At 43.4% G+C, this 12,967-nt stretch overlaps 1 protein-coding gene across 1 annotated transcript in view; it reads right to left on the bottom strand.

The window, feature by feature from the left end:
• PRSS12 (serine protease 12) overlaps positions 1–12,967 on the bottom strand; it is a 585,240-nt gene that overhangs the window by 230,586 nt on the left and 341,687 nt on the right. Inside the window, exon 7 of the mRNA XM_086961447.1 lies at positions 10,105–10,301. Coding sequence (XP_086817573.1) covers positions 10,105–10,301 — 197 coding nt within the window. The remainder of the gene's footprint in view (positions 1–10,104; positions 10,302–12,967) is intronic.

The following is a 12,967-nucleotide window of genomic DNA, read 5'->3' as shown; positions in this document are numbered from 1 at the left end:
TTGGGAAGGCAGATTGACACTGGCCACTCCCCTGCTCAACTCTGAGAAGCTGGGAAGTCTGTGGAAAACTAAGTGGTAAGACAGATTGGACCTTATCGGAATTACCCAAATAAAAGATGTGTGGGGGAAAGACACGGTGCATACATTCGAATCCCCCAAAAAACGGTGTCGTTTGCATGATAACGAATATTACCGATATCGGCAAATGAGACATGCACTCACCACCCATATCCCTAAGGGCACGGTGCTCACGGAGGGATCACCTCTTGAGCTCTGTGTACTAGATGGGCATATTCCGGAGAAAACTATTTCTCTTATATACCGGAAATTGGTCAACAACAGGGAGAGCCCATTGGAGCGGATCAGAGCCCAACGGAGTGCAGATGGGTTAGAACTCGACGACGAGGACTGCTGGACAGAGGCGGTTTCCTCCCCGAAAGTAGTCGCTATCCAGATGCGGCTCCGACTGGTGCAATTGAAGATATTACATAGATCCTACATAACGGAGCCTCGTTTGGTATGAATGGGACGAGCTGAGAGTGGAGAGTGTAGGAGAGAGTGTGGCGAAATTGGCACCTTAATGCATATTCTCTGGCATTGTGTAGTGATACAGCTATATTGGACGAAGATCCATGATGAGCTGGGGGAAGTTTTGGGTGCAGAGATACGACCAGTAGCCAGGAGATGTTTGTTGAATGTGTGGGAGCCTACGGATTTAAATGCGTACCAGAAACAATGGGTAACGCTAGCGTACATGGTGGCTAAACGAAATATAGCTCAGCTCTGGGAAGCCAGTCAGCCGTCCCGAGTCAAGAAATGGGCGGAAGACCTGGACTGGTGTATGTTTAGAAAGAAAGCAGTGTACGTGGCCAGGGGTTGCCCGAAGAAGTGGGGTGCATGGAATAGCCACCGGGGAGAGATCTGTGAACCACCTACACCGAGCCGTGACCTTGAAGCACAGGAATCCCTAGGATCCTAGCACTAAATGTTGTTACATTTGATTCTGTACCTTGCCACAATGACCCATGCGTTGAAACTGTTTGTGTTCACCTGAGATTTGGTTTCCTTTTTGTATTGTCTTTTTCTTTGTTTTTCAATCAAAAGAGTTTAAAAAAAACGTTATCACTAAACTATACTGCCCTTGCATGGGGCCTCTACTCCTCATCAGTGACTAGCAACGTTTTAGAACACCCTAGTGATTAAGGCGGGTGTGTTCGTTTTCCCTCCCCCATGACTCCTATACTATCTAACCCAGACTTTACCCCGGGGTTGCAACAAGTGGGATTTCGCCTATGGCAGGAGGGCAGGTGCAAATGTATAGGCTGCTTGTTCGGTACCCAGGAGATTATCCCTTTTAAGACTTGAAATCAGACTATGAACTGGAGGAAGCAGATCGTCTTCGATACCTCCAGGTGCGCCACTGGGTGTTACAGCCAGCCATTAGGCCACATCCAGGGATACCTCTTACCCGTTTTGAAAAACGGGTCCTCCTTAAGAAGGATGATAAGCGCCTCTTTACAGAACTGTATGCCGTCTTGAGTAAAAGGAAGTCACCAACCACATCCTCAGATCAGGTTAGATGGAAGGCGAGACTTTGGAGGAACCTTTACTATAAAGCTAAACACACAGCAAACAACATTGCTAGCACCAAAATGGCGCACAAGTTAGTGTCCTACTGCTACTTGACCCCGGCCCGTCTCTGCGCATCTGCGCATGGATTTTGGAACCCTCAAAAGAATGCTGGAGGGGGTGCGTAGACACTAGCACCCTAATTCACCTCCTTTGGCACTGCCTGAAGCTAGGCCGTTACTGGGATGACATACTCGATAGCATAGACGAAGCCTTCAGCATGACCAAACAGAGGTTCCCCTTCTATACCATCCTGGGGCTTCCTAACCCCTTGACGTATTCACTTTGCTCCATGAGAGTTAGGCAAATGGTGTTGGCTATAGGAGCAGCTCCTCAGGTGATACTATCTTTATCAGGAATGGATCGGATACCGGACTATATCCCCCTGGCTTCATAAGCTATGGTTTATACCCAGAATGGAGAGCTGTCTTCTGATCTGTGAGTGCCATTTATCCACATACTTTCATCAAAATTTACCAAACTTGCATGCCCAACTTACCTTAAGCTCCTCCACCCGACTCCGCAGTTTACACCTAAACATAGCACAGCTTTAGCTTGTCCCCGATGACGCGCACAGACATAAATTGCCCCCAAGTGTCACTATTCTAGACTATGTAGTATCATTTCTGGCGGGTGGGGGGCTGTTTTTATTTTTGTACATGTATTTATAATATACCGCCTTTCAACGGCAAGGTTGTAGGCACACAGCTGTGTCCAACAAGACACATACACTCGCTTTAACCTACGCTGCAGGCCCCCTGGGTTGTAGGCGAGTATCTGTGTATGTTAATGACTTGCTGTGGCCTTAATAAAAATAATTAATCCATATAATAAGTTTTGTTGCTGTGTCCAAGTTTTTTTTAAACTGTCTTTTCTCAGTTTGCATGTAAGGCATAGGCACGCATACGATCCTATCTCCAAAGGCCATCTTTCAGAGGTCAAATAACTTGCTGTTATTTTTACTGAGAAACCCAGATGGGGTGGTGCCAAGTATCGTTTTCCATTTCTAAAACCAGGGCATGCTGACACCACCATCGCTGAGCCAACTGATGGGTGCCAGTATCAAAGGACAAGCAATGCAATATGATTAAGACTGAGCCATCCTCACCAAGAGATGGGTGAGGTCATCATATAAATCTTTGCATGAGTCAGTCCCATGACATAGTAAGAAGCCCAACTGGCAGATGTCAGAAATCCAGCTGCTCAACAGATGACCACACAGCTGAAAAAGCAAACAAACGCCTAAACAATTATGGAAGACACTAACGTCCCAAGAGCGTGATAACACCAAAGGCTACAATAATAGGGCACATCTGTGGCATGTTAAGAAGATAAACTCACAGGAATGAGACATCCAGGATCCCATGCACAGGCAATCACAGACTTTTGATACTGGTGAACATCAAAAGGTTGTTTCAGATGTCGATTATGCAGCGTGTCTTGACCGCCTTATTTAGATTGTACGCATTTGAATAGAAGGTAGGAAGAGCAGAAGGGACACACCACAATTTTTGGTGGATGTCTCATATGGACCGAACTCTAAGTCAACCCCTATGTTTCCTAAACCAGAGGCAGCTCAATAAATCAAATTGCTCCACATTTAATTTTAATATGTCAAAGTTTGATATGGGTGGACTGTATTTTTCAGTACTACCTGGAAAAAATAGAAATCTGAGACGATGATGACTGCTGTACTTGAAAAGTTAGTTGGACATAAATCAAATTATTTTATAAGATGGTCTGCAAATGCTCAGGTTACAGTGAGCCAGGGGGCCGGACATTAACTGATCACTACAAAAATAATTAATGGTTATTTATCCATATGGTAGAAGCCTGGAACAAGCGAGCCTACTGTGCAATTGCATATTATTATGACTCCGCTGGATGAGTCGGGAAAGATGATCTCTGCCTAGGAATGGATTTAGCTTTAGTGGACATGATGGGCGCTCAGATTACACCTAGCGCTGTGGAGGCTGCGGAGAACCAGATGGTCTGTGTCTGTGCAGGCAGCAGGCACGGTCTAAATTCCTGTTATTCTTGGGCTTGAGAGGGAGGAGAGCTACTAGTGAGCCAACTGCAGCAATTCCAAGACCTTAATGGCCGTGGAGATCCCAGAAGAAAAATATATCATTTATGGTAGAATGAAAAACACTGGAAACATGGATATGGAAAACCATCAACATCTGTACAGCTTCAAGGGGAAAAAACCTTGGTGTGCAGCGGAAGAAGGGCTTAGAGGCATAGCGTTTCAGTGTGTAATGCCAACTTTACTGGTCCGGGAGGTGAGACCTTAAAACAACCGCCATCTGCTGAGCAATGGAATGACACCTGGCCATTCCTCTGCGGTGCTGAAGACAAATGGAGCACGGGCCGGAGAACAAAAAAGCAAAGCTTGGCTTGGAGTTGTGTCAAGAAGTAGTTTTCTGTTATTCTCTATTGCACTCGATGCTGTAAAAGGATTAGGCGCCTGGTCTTCCGCAGAGCCTTGAAGCGCCCTCGTCTCACCTCTAAGTGGTCCCAGTTGGCTGGTATCCTTGTAGGGTTCAAACAGGGAGCAGATTCTCGGATTGGTTCTTGATGGGGCCCATCGGAGTGTGTGTCCCGGGAGCGCTAATTCATGGTGCTCCATACCTCAGTTGAGCACCATGCCTGACCCTTTCAATGGCCTGTGATATTACTCTTCTGTTTTTAATGAAAAACAAGAATTGGCAAACGTTTCTTCAAGCAAGACCTGTTTTTTGTTTCTATTATTTTCTAATAACTGTCACCAACATTTCCAAGGTCATACTCACTTTTCTGGCAATAATACTCCCGGTGCATATATAAACCTGCACAGAGTATCACCCAGGAGATACAGTGTTGGTTGAAAATGCAATCCCTGCAATAAAGACTCCCTCCAGACAAGTGCTCGTGGATGGGAAGGTTGTCATGGCCCCGGGCTGGCCTTTTTAGCTATCACAAGACCTGCTCATTAATTGACCCCCACTTTGGGTGAAAGCCAGTTACACATTGGCCCAAGCCATCATGGTTAGCTTCTACAGCCCATTGGTATACCCCTTCGCCTATTGCTCCCTCTTAATCCAATGCTCAGTCCACATAGACGTGACCTGTTTCAAGCAGAAATAATACCATATCTTTTTCCCATGTTAAATCACCACATACTATTTCTATCCCTTTTATCCCCTTACAAATACTGCCGCCAAGTGAAATGAATACTATTCATATCTTCTTTGCTGGGATACATTCTGGTACCATGTGTAAAGTCGCCTCTGTATTTACCGTGTGTGAAGAATGTGTTTTTACCATCTTCTTCCTTCCTTCCCCTATAATATGTTAAGATTGCCCTCCAAATTTCAATGTCCTCCATCGCCAATATTCAATGTCATCCTCTGTGACCTCTGCCTCTTTTATGCTGTCTCTGCATCGTCAGTTTTATTCAGAATAGGTTGTTGAGTGTTCTGGCACCTGTTCTCTGAAAACTTCAAATATTTATATAAAATAAATTCTTTTTTTATAGTACCTTAGCATAGTTGGTGTATATCCCGGTGGCATTTAAGATTTATTCATTCCTGTCAAGGAAAGTGTGACAGTGCAAACTTGATATAACAAAAGCAAAGGTATTTTATTAGGTTATACCCCAATAACCTAAAATTTAGGTGCACGGTATTGCTCAAACGAGCAGACATATCACGCTTACCATTGTTACATGAATCACAAAATGGTGTGCAGGTTTAGGAAACCTCCATCAAATTATGGCCAATTGGAAAATGTGGTTCAACATGAAAGTGTTAAGCGAACCCAGCAATCGGTAAGGCCCAGGGTAGACAGAATACATGTACATATTTACAAATTGAAATAACAGAAGTCAGCAAATTCAAAAAGATTTATGGTGTTGTAAGGTATGTATGTAGTATTGCTGGCATGTTTTTAAACAAGAGGGCTGTGGTGGCCAAAATATAGAGGGGCTTATTTACAAGAAAGTTTCTCAGCGCAGCACCACAAGGCCTGGTGCTGGGCCACGCTGCAGTACTTTCAAAGCACAGAGATATGTCATATTTACAACAATAGGACGCATCCCTGTGTGTTCCCCTGCACTGGTGCACAAGCGGCTGCCAAGCGCCCCTTAGCCCAGTACTGCGCCATGGTGCAAGGTTGCCTGCGTTGTGGGGAGATTGTTTCTGTGCCGCAAAGGGTACATTCCTGCACATAAACACAAACAAAAAAAATACAGCTAGATGATTTCCACTTCCTATATGTGCTACAGAATGCAGCACCCCTAGAAAGAGGAAAAAACGAAGAAAAATGTACAATTTTCTCCTTGTTGTGCCTCGCTACGCCACCCCTGGGAAGGTATAGCATTCTGGCGCATTTCCAGGTTTACGAATTGCCGTGAATCTGGAAATGCAGCAGTATACATGGGTGTTGCGTGGGAACACCCAAAGTAACACCCATGTTACGCTCCTTTCACGCAAAGTGTTGCGTGAGAAGGGTGCAAAGGGTTGCGTGAGAAGGGACCATATTTACAAGGACAGGAAAAGCCATGCAGGGTGGATTTACGTGTTCTTGTAAGTATGGGGCAGGAGGTTGCGCCAGCGGTGCGTCACAAAACCTGACTCACTGATGGCGCATGGGGCTTCTAAATAAACCCTATACTGCATTGTCTAAATGGACCCTTTGGAAGACTTCTCCAAAAGCATGTCTATTGCACAGTACATTGTGCTGAAGGTAACTTGCAGCAGGGAGAGGATATCATTGTTAGATTCGTCAAAGTGAGAGTGCATGTGTAGTGACTGTAGTACAAGCTTTTAATTATTTGCAGCTGAGGTTGCCATTGTAGAATGTTCAAAAAGATTCAATTAAGATTTGAAATGAAAAGAGAGATGTGAAGAGAATATCAAAGTCCTTTGGGTCTTCTGATAAGAAAGGTGTACCAGGAACATGAGTAATTTAGTTGACGGCTACCATGCTCATCCCTCCACTGACGTAGTGTCCTAAGATTGAGACATGGTGCCACAACTCCATGGACCAGGAAGTCGATGAAAGATTGACTCATTATCTTAGGGGGTCTCCAGAATTCAAAAACTCTGGATCTGAAAGGTCTAGGTGAGTCAGTGGTGAGAGGGTGCCTGGAGAGTGATGATGCCTCTTAGGAGATGCCACTCAGTACCTTCAGAGGTGGAAAGCCCTATCGGGAAAACATGACACAGAATTATGCAAAGACATCTGAGGACTTGGCCTAGCGAATGCCATTGGTTAGTGCTCAGCTGGGGATTCTGTTACTTAACATCACTCTAAGGAATGCAGTGGCATTTTACCTGTAGGTAAAATTATTTCCAAAGAAACAGGAAAGTAAGTGTACCAGCTACACCCTCAGTAGTAGGCCTATACCATCACCTATCATACAGATGCAGATGAAATACTGTTTTTCTTGATGCTTAAACTAATGGTCTAAAAAATAGTCTATACCTTATATTTGATACAGAGTTTATCCAGTGGCCAGAATCATTCACAAGTATGCTTTGCAGTTGCTTCGGTTTCTGTAGCATTGTTCTCCTTCTACACACCTACAAATGATTAATGTGTCTGATTCTATGCTTTGTGAAGCCCTTATGCGAAGACACAGACCAGAGATCAGAATATTCACATCCATACTAGAGTGTGTATCTAGAATTGCATCCTCATATCTTTACCCCAGTGTGTAACTAGCACCATGCCCTTTCAAAACACACTTGTGAATTGTTGCAGTGCCTTATCGTAAACTTAAATATATAGCATCCATTCCAGACGAAGGTCTTCAAGGAAAATGTTTGTTTTAAAGCTGAAAAAGTGTTCACTGTATGTAGTAATGAATATTTTGTCTTCATAAAGCATCAAGGAACAGCTAGCTGAAAACAGACCTGACCTTTGAAGTCTTAAACTTGTTCACAACTACCATTGTAGGAAATTATCTCTTTTTTTACGACCCCTCCCCCTCCCCCCTGCACGTTTTAGGACAGATGCTGCTGGATTTTCGACTCTGTAGTCCAGTCCCCATGTGTTCTAACCCCCAAAGTACAAATGGCTACTACCTGATTGGCTTACGTATGTATAAGCGCCTAGTATATTATACAAGAGGTACCCAAGGTTAGTAACTTACATGTCACTAGCAGACTGCAGACTGCAGCACTTAATTGTACCAGCACTACAGTGACAAGGGAAAATGTGACTCTAGGCCTACCACTGCAGCTTCATTGGGCAGCTTTAAATTGCCAACTCAACATGGTAAAATAAACCATTTTAACCTGGAGTTTCACTGGCCACTGTTTTAAGTACTACATTCCATAAAGGGCCACCCGAGATATTACTCCAAAGTATCAAATTAATCTTTATATTAAACTAGACTCATTGCTGAGATTGGATTTAAGGTAACTTTAGAAAGTCACCACTATGTGGCCCAAACCTTTGGTACCCTGTCCTGTTTATCTGTCCGTCGAGACAATATGCTGCCCCCCTGCCAGGAATTGTGAACTACTCACAGAAACAGTGAACAAAAGGAATTGTTGAGGGAGGAGGTGTGACGTCCTACAGCAGGATGACTACTGGATGGTATACCCAGATGGCCCAGTTTCCAAGATGGTACTGCCTCACTGAAGCAAACTGCAACCACACCTTCACCAGCTTTCTCCTTTGTGTAAGCAGACAGGCTGGCATCTCCTCCAGAGAGGGAAAACCAATTGCAAAACTGGTTTCCCAAGAGAAATGGCTCATTCTGCTGGGGACACCCAGCAGGGCTCTTCAGAGGGGAAGAAAGCTTGCGCATCCTTTGATTCGGGTGCAACCCCCCAGGAAGAGATGAAAGTTGGTAGGGTAGTCTCATGGAAATTACTGCCTCATTGGATAGTGAGTCCTAACCTCCCAAAAATGAGAAGATGGCATAAAAGCGGCACCCCAGACCCACAGTCCTCAAATCACTACTGGAGTGGAAGATGATAGAAGGACTGCCCTGCTAGTCCCTGGACCCAGCAAAGTGAGGCTGAACTAAAGACTGGACTGTACCTGCTTCATCCAAGGGACCTGCAGAGAGAACTGTGTCTGTTGGGCCCAATAATTGACAAGAGCTCAATGTGTGCCTGGATGGAAAAAGTGACTTCAAGGGCTAGGTGGCTAGCCTCCTGTTGAGCTTCAGGGCCACCAAAAGCTAAAGGAACCTGCACTGGTCAAACGCCCAGCTGCCTGGAATGCTTTCCCACCCATTGATGGTGAAGTACCTGTTAGGTGACCAAGTCTGGACCTTCCAGAGGGTCCCCTCAAGCCAGTGGGACCAAAAGCTGAAGTAGAATCCTGTCCCCCAAATAAAAGGATTTGCTTATCTCTAAGCAACCGCTGAACTTGCTGTAACCGGGTGGCCAGTTGACCAGTGGCAAATGGACCTGCACTGGGCTCCCTTACCATAATGTGGACATCAAGTCCTGAGGCCGAAGAAGACCCCTGAAGTTTGTGGATGCCAGGGTGGCCCCAGGAAAACTTAACTGCATCTCTTCAGTATTCCTTCAGCTTCTTCAGCCTCTCAGCATCCTTCATCCCCAGCATCAGGACCACTTCTTGATTGGATCAGTTTAACAAGGAAAATGGCACTGAGGGCCATAAAACTGCTGACTACAACAGGTAAACTGTCACCCTGGACCTAAGTAGTACCTGCGGCTGGCCCATTCCACTGTGGCTAGTTCAAGAAGACGCTAACTGGCATTTTAGCCAATTGGCTACTATTATCTTGCAATGATGTATTGCATCCAAGAGCTTAACGTTAAAGTATTTTACGTGCATTTCAGAAATCATATCTCCAGTTCCCTCAATAGATTTCTGTTGTTTTGGTGTTTTAAAATAAGATACAAAATACACTCTTTTTAAAAATTGGTGTCAGATTTCTATTGTGGTTTATCTCTTACTTATTAGCTGTTTTGGTACTTCAAAATGCTTTACTCTTGTTCCTTTGGCTAAGCCTTGCCCTTTTGTGCTACAGCTACCTAATGCTGAGAGAAGGGTTTCTGTTAAAGAACCTAACTGGACCTGATAGAGATTGTGGCATTATTACATGGTGAAGCCTCACAACTGCACTGCATAATACATCCACTTTCATACAATCGTCATTTAAATAAACAGACTATTCTGCTTATTTGAATAACCTGCACTGCACATCACCATCATTGCACCCTATTGAACAATGTTAACTAGTTTTATTTTAGATCAGTTCTTGAAATGTATGATTTTATCAGAGGAGCGAGTTAGGGTTTTTTCAATTTTATTTGTTAATAATTATCAACAAATTAAATGTACTTGATACACACATCTATTAATATAATTACATGTGGCACTACATAGACAAACTACCCATAATCAATATATTTATACTTGGGACGTCACACAGGGATTGATACCCTTTCAAACATTTTCATCTCGGCTATTATATCGGTATAACTTCAAATGTTTCCTACTTACCAAGGGAGGGCCTTTGTGTCCCACTATCAGGATTGCAGGTTATTCTTACATCCTCCTGATGAGTGCAGTCATGTTTTCCCCACTCTCTCCTGGCACACTGGAGGAAGGCGGTTTCCTTTCCAGAGCAGCTGACATTATCCAACCAGATGTGTCCTGTACCGTCCCCAGCCTGGCTTTCCATGGCATTCTTCCCATGCCTGTAAAAACACAAAAGGCAGAGCATGTCATTTCATCAACTGAAATAGCATATTTATCCTCTGAAGTTTTAATTTATAATAATGTCTTAGGTAGGACAATAACATTAACTGTCAGAGAGAAAACAGCACATCAAGTTAAAAAGAACAGAGCAATAGCTACACCCTGGTATTTAATTACTATCCACATGCATTTACCAGCATTCATACCTTATATCAAATGTGTAGTCAAGCAATTTCAGTCTTATCCTGGATTCAAGTGTTAGAAAGTCATATTGGACAATAACACACTAGAGGTCTTCTTTAACTTCCAGTGATCATGCATCAAACATACAAGTGCCAGCCGATCGTCATCAGTCAGTGGCCCCTCCAACAATGTTGGAGGAGGGTACAGTGATTTTTCAAAGAGGGCACCAAGTGCACAGAATCGGCAAGCAGCATGGTGGTATTCCAGTCCACCATTTGCAGCCCTCTTTTAAAGACATACTGCTATTCTAAGATTATATCTTGTAAATCAATGCATCGCAATGTGCCCAGAGATCAATATTTCCTCCAACACAGCCTCCTCTTGAAGTACAACTCCTCTGTGGAGTCAATTCTTATTCCAAATTGGCACTTTTGGAGGTCCACTGCAAGAAAAGCATGGCTCTGGTAGCCAACCTCTACCAGGGGAATCCACGGGGCTAGACAAACACAGTAAAGGATTAAATTGCAGTCTCCACTTTTAGGAACACAGTGCCTTTTTTAATGTCTAGTACAGGGGTCTCCAAACCGGTCCTGGAGGGCCGGATCCATGCCAGATTTTTAAAATAACTACATGTATCTCAATGGGGATATCCAAAAAATCTGGCATGGATCCGGCCCTCCAGGACCGGTTTGGATACCCCTCGTCTAGTATAATAAATAGAGAGTTCAACATGCTCCTCTCCCTGCCTATGCATCGACCTCCTTCTTACTTTGGTTGTGCCTCCTTGCAGGAATCTCTCTCTCTCTCTCCCCCTGTGATCCCGCTCTGCATGAGGTACATTACCCTCTGTCTTTACCCCCCTGCCTGGGTCTCCTCCCACTCTGGATTATCACATTCTGCTAATATCCCTCTGCCTCAAATCCTGTCCTCTTTTTCCTCCTACATGTGCCACAGATGGACAGAAGACCTCCAAGCTTGACTGCAGTGCAAGATGTGCAAACGGACACAAGCATACACACACCAGCAGGGCAGTGCAGATATATATCACATGCAGAGAAAAAGCAGAATGAGTAATAGAACAACAGGAGTCCTTCCCAGATAAGAGATATAGACTGTATCTTGCAGCAGTGCAAACTTCCCTTAAGTGAATTGTCGCTTACAGTTTAGGTCGTACATACAATTTACTGCAGTATGTATGTCACTTGGTCTTAGATAAAATGTACTGTTTATTTATTCATTTAAATAACGTAGTTGACTTTGAGTGTATATAATACAAAATTGAACATATGCTTCAGTCGATTGAAACTGTAATTGTACTTATTTCAATAATGACTGATAAGATGCCTCCTGGTATGTAGATATGATTATTCAAACTCTAACCCTCAGGTAATACCAAGAAAAAGTTATGAAGAACTGATGAATATAAATAGCTAAATGATGTTGAGAAGAAACATGTTGACACATATAATGGCACAAGATGTGTGAGTTTTGCCTTTATCTTGTTCAATTTTCATTTGGGAGTCTGTTTCTGCTATATGCTAAACTACAGGGTTTCTAACCACGAATAAGTTAGTAGGCACCAAAGCTCAAGAATCCTCTTTCTTATGGACAAATGTTTTTGATGACAAAACACCATCTTCGCTGTGATGTAGTGGCTCTCAAATATAAACTAGCACACATTTGGAAGCAATCATCATGATCAGAAACATTTGTAAAATAGATTTATACTGAGAATACAAGTCAAAAGTGTGCTAGTGTGTTTGCAGAATCCCATTCCTATACACAAACTGTAACAACAGTGCTGCTAAACCTCAAGGATGAGAATTTAAATATTGATAAGTCATCTCCCACCCCCATTGTAGGCCTTGTTGCTCACAGAGCATGATGCATGGTATTTAAAAGGAGGACATGTATAAATTTAATGTTAACATGTCCTTACAGTCACAAGCACCCAAAAGCGAGTAAATAAAAACATATTAAAGAATGGTAAAACAGTTAAACCACTGTTTTTGATAGTTACTGAAACATCCAATCCAATGGTGAAGTCAGATTTTTAATAAATATGAAGAAAAGTAATCTTTATAACGTTTTGTATTCCCTGCATGAAGTCCCTGGAGGCTAAAGTGCATTGTCTCTCTAGCTTCTTTCAGCCATTTATTAGCCTTGCATATGTTGGAATAGGCGTGAAATGCCACCCAGGAGTATACAATAGGCTGATCTGAATAGGCAGAGATGTCTCCTCTGAACTCCACCAAATATGCAGGGCTGTGGGCATGCTTCTTTAAACCATGGTGTTAAATCCTGCTTGAGTGTCAAATCCTGATTGACAGGTCTGCTGGCTTCACAGACAACACTTGGGGCACACTTGCAAATGTTGTGGATCTACTGTCTGGTTGCTGAAGGACTCTGCTATTGTCCTACCAGACTTCTGTCTCTGGGTTTACATATAACCCTTGGGGAACACTTGAAATGGGAGTGAACA

Source organism: Lissotriton vulgaris, chromosome 3_1, assembly GCF_964263255.1.
Source record: "Lissotriton vulgaris chromosome 3_1, aLisVul1.2, whole genome shotgun sequence".
Lineage (NCBI taxonomy): Eukaryota > Metazoa > Chordata > Amphibia > Caudata > Salamandridae > Lissotriton > Lissotriton vulgaris.
Note: the sequence above shows the minus strand (reverse complement) of the source record. Positions and strands in the feature narration are given on the sequence as shown.